Source organism: Barbus barbus (assembly GCF_936440315.1).
Source record: "Barbus barbus genome assembly, chromosome: 50".
NCBI lineage: Eukaryota > Metazoa > Chordata > Actinopteri > Cypriniformes > Cyprinidae > Barbus > Barbus barbus.
The window spans coordinates 6,855,821-6,866,617 of record NC_136728.1 but is presented as its reverse complement, the minus strand read 5'-3'; the positions used below and the strand labels follow the sequence as shown (position 1 = coordinate 6,866,617).

The following is a 10,797-nucleotide window of genomic DNA, read 5'->3' as shown; positions in this document are numbered from 1 at the left end:
CTTTCCGAGTAATAGAAGGGTCTTATCCTCTCAAACAGCACATTCATTTTTTACTAACCGGAAGTATATGTCATTTCCCAGTTGAGGAAAAATGAGTATAAATGCACGTAATGTTGCATAGTGCACATAATTTCTACATTTTACTGTTGATGTTAAAATATCCTATTATTCCCAACAAAACCAGGTGTAATAGTCAAACTTTGCCTCAACTTTGTAAAATCAGCATAGTAAGTTGATGTGGTAGTAGTTGTATGTCTGTCTGTTAGCAATGTAGTGTGTTCTTGAATCCATGTCACAGTTACCTGTCCTGTCCCCCTCATTGCCACAGTCCAGACATCTCTCAGCGCCGCGGCCGTAGTACAGGCGCCCCTCAGCGCCGTGGCCACAGGTGCCCCTCAGTGCAGGGTTGTAGAGTACAGGGAAGAGTTGTAGAGTACAGGGAAGTCCTGTTAAATACAGGTAAGGGTTATAGAATACAAGTAAGTCCTGTCAATTATAAGTAAGAGTTATAGAATACAAGTAAGTCCTGTCAATTATAAGTAAGAGTTGTAGAGTACAGGTACGTCCTGTGAAATAAAGGTAAGAGTTGTAGAGCACAGATAATTCCTGTTAAATACAGGTAAGAGTTAAAGAGTACAAGTTGGTCTCAGCCATTATAGAATTGGGTTATTTTCTTAATTATCATTAAGCCTTAAATGTTAAAAATCAAATAGGCGGTATTTTATATGTACCGGCCAGAAGAGGATGGTCCCCCCTGCTGACTCTTGGTTCCTCCCAAGGTTTCTTCCTGCATTTAATTTCGTAGGGAGTTTTGCCTTGCCACTGTCGTCTTTGGCTTGCTCACTGGGGGTTTAAGGCACTGTAAGACTGCCTTGAGTTTCTGTCAATATCTGCTTATTTGAAGTGCCGTTCATAACCAGCAATACTTATTCAAAAGGAATCATATTTAACTTATGTCGTGAATGAGGCATTGCAGTCTAAATTGAATATACTGTGATAAAAGACTGTGTACTATCAAGTAATGGAAAGATGCATCTTTACGTTGTCTTGCTGTAGTCAGTAGTTGCATTCCCGAGCATATAAATAGATCTAGTTATTAAATCATTCAAAAGAAAAAAAAACTATTGACCTTAGGAGTTACTAGTTTAGAATAGTCTGATGAATCCTTAACTTTAAGTTTCCTAACCTAACCAAATCAACTATTTAATCAAAAAACTTAACCTCTGTATAACGAAATAACAAACAACATGCAACCAGTGTCCGATTCACAAGCAAATGACTCTTATGAGCTACTTCGTTATAGTGATTCAAAAACATACAGATCAGTCAGCGTAGTCCGAATCACGTGCAAATGACTCCTATGATTTGGTTATTTTGATGACCACAATGAGCAACAATGATGAGCCTCATCATCCAGCTCCAGCTCCAGTGCCATATCCAGTATCATATTATAGCAATAAAACAAACAACAAATAAACAATGTAAAAATATTTTTTAATAAAGAGTGATTCTTCCACAATACACAAGTCCCCACTGTTGTTTCATAAGAATGCAGATATGTGCTCAGATTGTATTGTATTAACATGAGGATGTATTGAAAGACTGAAAACAATGACACAATTTCACACTAATACTAACTAGTTTATTCTGACTGAATTTGCATGCCATTTAAAAATGAGTCCAGATCTCTGACAGAAAATAAAAAATTGAGGTATATTTAGGTTATTTTGCTTTTTATTTCAACAATCTTCAATTGAAACAATGAGCTGACTGTAACTGCAGTCTCATAGTTATGTTGGGCATATCTTACTCTTTGGTCTGCTATAAAAATTAAAATCCAAACTACATTGTTTACAAAAGTGTATAACACCCTTCTGTACAGTGAGATAATGTAGTGTATGGGTAAAGCTGTAGCTGGGAAGAGGAGGGATTGTGTCCCTTCAATTCCACATTAAAGCCACTTTGCCGTTCAGATGAAGATTATTCATGAATTAGATACAGTTTATCATTTATATCACATGACCTATGCCTCTTGTCTTTTCAGTGTGAGTATTACTGATGGCCACACAATGCTTTTTCATATACGAAATATGCTTTTTCCATATGAACACATAGTGTTTTTCGCCTACTACTAAGGAGGCACAAACGCATTTACGTGGACCCCACAACTTTATTAAAATATATACAGATGTTATAAAACATTTTGCATAAATGTATAAAGAATTGTGCATGCATAATCGTACAGGTGTAGATAAGCACAAACGAAAACAGTGACTAACAAGAAATCAATGGGCTAAAAGTGACTTGTAGTGTGTCTCAGATATCATCCTCGGTGACCAGGCAATAAAAGTCAGTGCGTGCGGCATAGTTCCTCAAGCCGAGGTCAGACACGTCTATCTCTGGGGGTTTGGGTTCAGCCGGCACACACAGACCTGCAGGAAGCACCGGAGCTCTGGAGGAAAGGGTCTTGTAGATGGGAAAACGCAAACCTGTGAAGGAAACACATTTTATATTTACAATTAAATGTTATAATTTATAGGTAAGCTACAAAATATGCAATTTGCAGCAGCTGCTAGTATTTATAAGGTCAAAAAATAAGATCTTCGTCGTGGCACTCTCGTACATTGAAAAACTGATTTGTTGAATTTACTCAATTTTTTTAAGGTAAGTGGTTGCAATTTATTTTAGCTATATTATATAACCATATTTTTTTTTATTTGAATGTAGCTAAAATAATCTGTTTGCAACCAAAAAGTGTAATTTGTTTCAGTGTAAACGCGCGTCAGTTTCAACGCACGATTCTATGGGAATGAAGATAAACTGAAGAAGCATGTTTTGTACCCAGGTCTCCTGCGGGATCGGGGTCCAGCCTGCAGTCCAGGTAATCGGGCTGCTGTGCGAGCATGGGATCTTTATCGCCCTGCAGCAGAGTCTGCGGATCGCCGGCAGATTCCCCGTGAAACGTCACCTTGCGCGGCATCGCCAGTGCCAGCTCCTTCCAGAAACCTGAAGAAGGGGTCTGTGGGAAGGGAATGAGAATGATTAAACTTTTTTTAACCCTAAATTGCTCAGATGTATTGAGCACTGTGAGGATCTGACCATGGAGTGTGCACCCCAAGTGAGGGTCGTGATTCGGGGCTGGTGTTGTCTCAGCTGATGACTGATGTCCTGGCTCATTTGCTTCTGCTGCGTCTGAAATATGATGAAGATGGGCTTCCTCGACAGCTCCATTAAGTGCCACAGACCCTGCCTGAACATGAAACAGCATCTAACATTAAAGCGCATATGTTTCTTAATCTTTTGAAATGTACTGATGTACTATGAAAATATATTTTAAAAATATCTAAGAAGAAAATATAATAATAATGTAGGGTGGGGTCTAATTTTACTATAATATCTGATTTGATCATAAAAGTGTGAGAACATGTTAGGTCAATATTATTCTTCCCGCCCACATGGCTTTGGTTACATCAACAGAAGAGAAAAGTTATCAGAGTCAGAGAAAGTTTTTATATTTTGTTAAAAGATTGTTTCATAATGAAAATATTGTGAAAGATTTTCATCACAAATCATATTTCTTTACACTAATTATGCACAATAAGATATTTATGTATTATAAAAAGAATACAATAATATATTTATTATTTAAAAAAGGATTAATTTTAATGTGATTTACTAGTTTGTTTTGAAATTAAATTCATTAAATTGATCAAAGAAGAATCCTGAAATAAATGTATCACGGGTTCCACAAAAATATGAAGCAGCACAACTATTTTCAAAACCGATAATAATAATAATAATAATAATAAATGTTTCTTAAGCAGAAAATCAGAATATTAGAAAGATTTCTGTGACATTAATGACCGGAGTGATGATGCTGATAATTCGGCTTTACCATCACAGGAATAAATAACATTTTAAGATATATTCAAATAGACAAAAAATATTAAAAGTGAAAGTGGCGTGACATACGGCCAAGTATGGTGACCCATACTCAGAATTTGTGCTCTGCATTTAACCCATCCAAAGTGCACACACACAGCAGTGAACACACACACACACCGTGAACACACACCCGGAGCACTTTCACTTCACTTTTTCACTTTCACTTTCATATAAATCAACAGCACATTGTAAAATGTGTCTTTTTAGTCATGGCCACTGAATCATGGTACTGTAAAAGCAGGGTGGAGTGCGAGACAGTATAAACAATGCAAAGTAATGCAAATACACTGTAGATGTTACCTAAAGTTGGTCGTGCACCACTCCTGCTCCAGGTACGACTGAGAGAGAACAACAATCAGCCGGCGACAGCGGCTAATGTTCATCAGCAGCTCAGCAGACGGCTCTGAGGATGACACACACACAATATAAATCATCTGCTTTCAAATTTTCTAGGTTTATTTCTTTATAATCTCTAATACAAGCTTGTCTAACTTATACCTTTCTGCATGAATAGTATGCACTGTTTATTTTTATAGATATCATATAATATAATTTGGGAGATTTACCGGCTCCAGGAAGGATGTTTGTGTCGTTGAGCAGCAGTTTATGACTATACTTGTTCTCCAAATGAGGTTTCAGGATAAAGTTGACAAATTTCCTGTCATTCTCATTGTTGAAATATGAGATGTAGGCGTCATACATTTTGCCATCTGAGAAATAGCAAAAAATCATCATGAAATGTAATATGTTACTGCAGATGATAAAGGACTTTAACATACAGAATGCAGACTAACCATTGAGTTCATACTCTCCGTAAATGTTCCTATACCACAGTTTAAAGTTGAGTCGGCACTTGGAATAGACCAGCGCTGCCAGAGCGAGCACAAGCAGCAGGACCACTGACGCCACCACTGCCCCGGTGTGACTTGGGGATTCTGTTTAGAGCATTTGTGAGGATAAATGGATGATTGAATGAGAATGTATTATATAATATTGAAGTAGACAATATTAACTAAACTGAAGTAAATCATTTGTTTCTTACTGTATTCCTTTACATTGAATTGCGCTGTGCTGTTCCTCACCACGCAGAAATACACACCAAAATCAGCCTGATCTGTCAGGGTCAGTGTTAAGTTACTGCTCTTAATGATGTGACCCTCATCAGGGTACCTGTTATTAGAGTGAGGAATATTGAACAATATTTTGACTAAAACTAGCTAATTTGTTTCATTTTTCAAGCATTAGTATCGGCTGTGTTCAAAATAGCATACTAGCATATCACTCATAGTATTTCCCTAGTAAGTGTACAAAACAGAGAAAAGTGATGATGTACAATGCCAAAATATGCTATATAACGTACAACACTGTGAGGTGCATACAGTATGTCCCACAATGCAATCTGCTTGACTTAAATGAACCAGAAATCACCTCAGCCCAGCTTAAATGTATAACGTCGTCTTCTTAACTGATTAGGTCCCACTTTATATAAGGCGGCCTTAACTACTATGTACTCACATTTGAATTTATCATTTGATACAATGCACTTATTGTGTACACACATATTTTTACATTGTACTTATATTTTTAAAAAATCTGCATGTAATTACATCTGTAAAGAATTTCTTCTTTCTAAATAATTACCCCTATCCCACCTCATTAGCAGCTAAAGTGTTTTGCAATACAATATGAACACAATAAGTACGTTGTACTTATTTTTTGATGTAAGTACATAGTAGTTAAGGCCACCTAATATAAAGTGGAACCACTGATTATTTAATTAAATGGTGAAAAGGAACTCCTTTACAGAAAATTTGGTTAAAAATGAATTTAAAACAAGCCATTTTTTATTTCCAACAAACATAGGTGGCTTCTGCTGAAATAAATAAGAAAAAAAAAAAATCTCACAATCCAATTTTTGTTCCTTGCAGTTGTTAATTTTATATATTACAATTCAGACTTTGTTTCTCACAATTCTAAGAAAAAGTTTAGAGGATATAAACTCAAATCAACTCAAAATAGTGAAATTTAAACTTTTAACTCTCAAAAATTTTAAACTGTGAGATATTAACTTTTGTTGAGATATTGACTTTTGTTTTTATTGAGATATTGACATCTCACAATTCTGACTTTGTATCTTGCAATTTAAACTTTTTTTCTCAAAATTGCATGTTGAAATCTCAAATCTGACATTTTTTTATGAATTCTGAGTTTGTCTCGCAATTCAGAAAACCCCCCGCAAAAATAAAATAAAAATAAAAAGGTAATTGCGACTTTTTCTTACAATTCTATTTTTTTACTTGCAATTACTATTTTATATATTGCAATTCTGTTTATATCTTGTAATTCTCAGAATTAAAAGAAAAAAAGGCAGATATAAACTCGCAAATTAAGTCGCAATTGCCTTTTTTTTTTATTCTCTGATGCAAACAGGCTGCCATAGTTTACTGCACAGTATGCAGTTCGCTACTATTTAGAACACAACCATAGTGATTAATTTCACACTAAAGTTACTAAATATCTTTCACGTGTTTTCACTTCAATATTTTTTATATTTTCAGTATTTGGTACTGTATTGCATAATATACCCACCAGTCTTTTACATTTTCAGAGTAGGTGAGGTTGGTAAGCGGTGTGCCATCTTTTATCCACTCCAGGTGGTCTTTGCAGTCTGAATCGGTGTGGTTTAAACCTATGGAGGCTGTGCAGGTGAGGACCACGCTGTGGCCAAGCGTCACCGAAACTGACTGAGTTTGATCATGTTTGAACTCTGGAACGCTGCTACAAAGCGGATCTTTGTTTTGAGAGGGAAAAAACAAGAAATAAGTCAGTATCAGTGTGTTACAATGGATAAAACTTCACTTTGTGCCAAGTAAACTGCTAGATTCTTTATACAGGTAGATGTGCACACATGAATGGCGCTCAGCTAAAAACAATGAATTCTTTATTTGGCGTAACCATGCTCGAGTCTTGTGGAAGATATCTTATCTCAGGAGAGATGAGTGAAACTCTATTCTGACCCACAGGTGAGGATGTTTCTCATCAGCACTGCTTCATATTCCCATGAAAACATCTGCCAACATGGATATGTCATTTTATGCTATAAAATGGAAATGGGTTCATAAAAAGTTAATATAATGGTCATTCATTATGAAGGTTCATTTGAAAGCTTGGCTGGTGACATGTCCATTAAGCAGTCCATTAATAGTCATCACTGCCAACATAAATATTGTACATGTAGATTCCGGGGAACGTGGTTGGGAAACTCCAATATGGGCAGAGTTTCAACCAACCAATCCTTCAACCAACAAACTGTGGGACTGCTTGTAGTGGTCATACCCAAGATAATCAGGTAAGGACAGTTGGTTTGACCTTTGACAAGCACTTCTTCTGCAGTCCACTGTACACATGATCTCTGAGGATTTGAGGTAAAACAGTTGTTAATTTGTTTCTATGTGATGTGATAGAAAACACATTTCCAAGAAATGCCTTGGAAAAGGGAAGTGAGGGAAGAAATGGCCCAGACCCTCCCTAATGAGTGGTTTAATAACAAATCCAGTGACTCTGCAGGTCAGCTGGGGCATAAACGACAAGCAACAAGTGATCAAATGTGATTTCGAAATCATATGTAACAATAGGGCTGAGAAGTATACATATGACCTTAAAGTATACTTATACCATACATATATTTTTATGTGTACACTAGAATATCGCTACAGCACATGAAATAAATTTCATCATCAGAATTGTACTTGGGTACTGTACATGCAAAGCCAGATTTTTCTAACCACACATACTCTGTATGCTCAGCTCACACAGCACTTTGAATTTTTTATCGGTAATAAATTCATCCACAAGATGGCGACACTGGTCCAAGCCAATTTTTTTCACAGTCGAAAAAGAAAAGGAAGAGGCCGAACAACATCAAACTACTGGAGATACAAAAAAAATAGACACTCGTGTTGTTTGTTTTGAGGGGGTTCCGAGATAAACGCAACGAGTACAAAGTATTTTTATTACTCATAACATTGCAAGAGAAATAACGCAAACATTGAACAAGGAACCTATCTAGTGTCGAGCACCTGTGTTTGCACACGCTATTAAACGTATATTTATTACTATTTTATTAAACCATAAGTACAATTTGAAAGGTTACGTGTTTAGCGTTACTTGTACGCTAAGCATTGCGTAAAAACTGAAATGTACCTTGGGCTTTACTCTACATTGAAAAAGCCAACAGTTTGCCGCTTGAGTCCTCAGGTTTAGTAGAATGGATTTACAATATCCAGTATGTTATCAGTAATCGGGTAATTTTTTTATTTTATTTTACAGTATTGGTCAATATCAGGTATGTAATTGTACACACTTGATATTTAGAATACCTTTGCCGTCATCTACTGTTCAATTAAAGTTTTAACTTTAATTTATAACTTTAAGATAATTGAAAAACGTGCAATCACATTACAGAAATTTCACTGAAATTTTGCAGACAAAAATGGTCCATTGTGTATAATCTCTTGGCCGTGCCTTTTTCATACTGTACATTATAATTTTGTGATGACTATCAACTTAAAATTTTAGTTTATGTGTTTTATTTTAAATTCATTTAGACAAAATAGTATAGAATTTTAATATCGGTCATTTATCGGTTATCGGTCATAAGATTATCGGTGCTGAATCCCAATTTACTAGTGTACTAGGTTTAGTAGGTTAAGTATGTGTGCTTGCATTTGTGTACTCATGTAAAGTACTGTTATTCAGGCCGAGGAATCTAATAAAACTGTTTTAGTGGGCAATCTATGACATGAAGTCAGATTAACTGTATATCCATTATAAAATAATCAACCAGTTCTTAAAGCTGACATTTAACAGCTCATATCTTCGATATCCAGATAGATATAAAGTTTCCAAGCATGAAACTGAAAATACAGAACTAAATTTGCATGTATTCAAAGCAAGTAGGAAGAAACAATAGCAAGTATTTCCTGGAAATGTCAAAGATTCAATTCCCAGGCAATGCACACAGTGATAAATAAATATCTAGAAAATACGGTACTGTAAGTGCCTTTGGATAAATACGTCAGCTAAAATATTAATGCCAATACCAAGGATTCAGAGGCAGGAAAAGACTGGCAGAAGAAGAAAAACAATGTTATCTAAGCAAATATTGACCGTAGCAGAACATACTCTTGTTCCAGAACATGTTTACACTGCATTGCTCACTTTATGGCCACTTTAACCCATGTATGTCAATCACATGATCTATCACAGATGCTTTACATACGCAAAAAAATGGCAACATGCTGAAACCTCATATAGGCGGAAGTGTGATATGTGTATCATCATGACAAAATGTTTGCCAAATGCTTTATGCTATATGAATGCATTTGATAGGATTTGACAGTATTACAATATAACCTATCCCATGGGTTTTAACACTAATCACAACTGTTTAAGGGTAATTACAGCTATTTTTAATATCTTTGATCTGTCAGCACTGAATAGTCACTACTGCACCACATGTTTAAGTAAGATCGTTGTTCTGCACTGCAGCCAGTAACTTCATTCAATCATTAATCAGGAGCAGCTGAGCTAAACAGGCTGTTACCAGGTACAAAGTTCCCATTACAGGTTGAGAGGGATTTATCCTGGTAGACAAACAAGGTGCTGAATTCATGCTTCCATGGATGGGATGAACAATATTAACCGGAAAAACAGCTTCAATGTAAGGGGTCATCAGGCCATCATCATATATTTGTTATGTAAACATGTGAAACAATAAAACTACAGTGATAAAGGCTGAACCATGTAGGAGAGGAGTTTTCAAATGTTCAAACAGGGCAAGTTGTCACATGTTTTAAATGTTCATCACTTTATTTGTGCAATTGTATTGTACTGTTTCACCATTGTTTTACTTTTAAATTTCCATGAAAAACATATAATAGGCTGTTTCCATTGTCACAGCATACCCCATAGTACGTGACAACATGCCCCACAAAAGGTCAATGCAAAAATAAAAACACAATTTTGTAGAAAATGCTTTACAGTTTGTCTACACAGAAATTGAAAAACACTAATATTCACTATACTAAAAATGGTCAACTCCATTAGATAGATAGATAGATAGATAGATAGATAGATAGATAGATAGATAGATAGATAGATAGATAGATAGATATAGATAGATAGATAGATAGATAGATAGATAGATAGATAGATAGATAGATAGATAGATAGATACTTACCCGCAGACTGAGTAAACGCGAGACATGTCAGATAGAGAAGACAAAGCCACATCGCAATCCTCTCATAAATCCTTTCATTCGAGTAAAACAGCTTGTGTCTTTAAGTTAACAAACTCAAACAGAGACTGGAGGTGACATGTCTCGCTGACCAGCTGTATGTAAACGCGGAAGGTTAAAGCGAGTCTGTCACTGTACTGGGAATACAGGGTCACGTGGTCCTGCTCACCTGCGCGCGTGTCTGAACCGAACAGGTAAACAGACGCGTCTCGTGTGAAATACAGCTGCACCGGGCGCGCGCTGTGAGGTGAGTAGCCTAGCTTTAACTAGACCAGTGCTTAAAACTTTTTACACCAAGTACCACCTCAGAAAATATTTGGCTTTCCAAGTACCACCATTATGACCGACATTAAAATACAGTATAGCACTATGCACAGTACAAAAAACAAACAAAAGAACAGTCAATTTTATTCCTAATAAGAATATTTAGTATTGTCAGCCAATTAAAACATTGTAAATACTGTTTGAACATTAACACTGCACCGTGCTTACTTCCAGGTAAATAAAAAACTTCATTATTAAATTAAAATATATTGCACCTAAAAGTGAAATA

General features: G+C 35.9%; 1 protein-coding gene across 1 annotated transcript; it reads right to left on the bottom strand.

The window, feature by feature from the left end:
- Positions 1 to 1,477: 1,477 nt before the first annotated feature.
- sigirr (single immunoglobulin and toll-interleukin 1 receptor (TIR) domain) lies at positions 1,478 to 10,427 on the bottom strand. Its single transcript, XM_079414063.1, has 9 exons — positions 10,188 to 10,427; positions 6,535 to 6,736; positions 4,988 to 5,115; positions 4,740 to 4,880; positions 4,512 to 4,655; positions 4,246 to 4,348; positions 3,100 to 3,250; positions 2,842 to 3,019; positions 1,478 to 2,489 (listed from the first exon to the last, which is right to left on the bottom strand). Exons 1-9 carry the CDS (start codon positions 10,237 to 10,239, stop codon positions 2,317 to 2,319), a joined length of 1,272 nt encoding a protein of 423 aa, XP_079270189.1. The 5' UTR covers positions 10,240 to 10,427; the 3' UTR covers positions 1,478 to 2,316.
- Positions 10,428 to 10,797: the final 370 nt, after the last annotated feature.

Bases quoted from the DNA above. Each gene is read 5' to 3' on its own strand.
- sigirr (XM_079414063.1), bottom strand. From the start codon at position 10,239: ATGTGGCTTTGTCTTCTCTATCTGACATGTCTCGCGTTTACTCAGTCT. The intron at 4,881-4,987 runs GTAAGAAACAAA...TGCTCTAAACAG, and splicing joins ATTCAATGTAAAGGAATACA to AATCCCCAAGTCACACCGGG. The intron at 2,490-2,841 runs GTACAAAACATG...TTTCCTTCACAG, and splicing joins CGATCCCGCAGGAGACCTGG to GTTTGCGTTTTCCCATCTAC.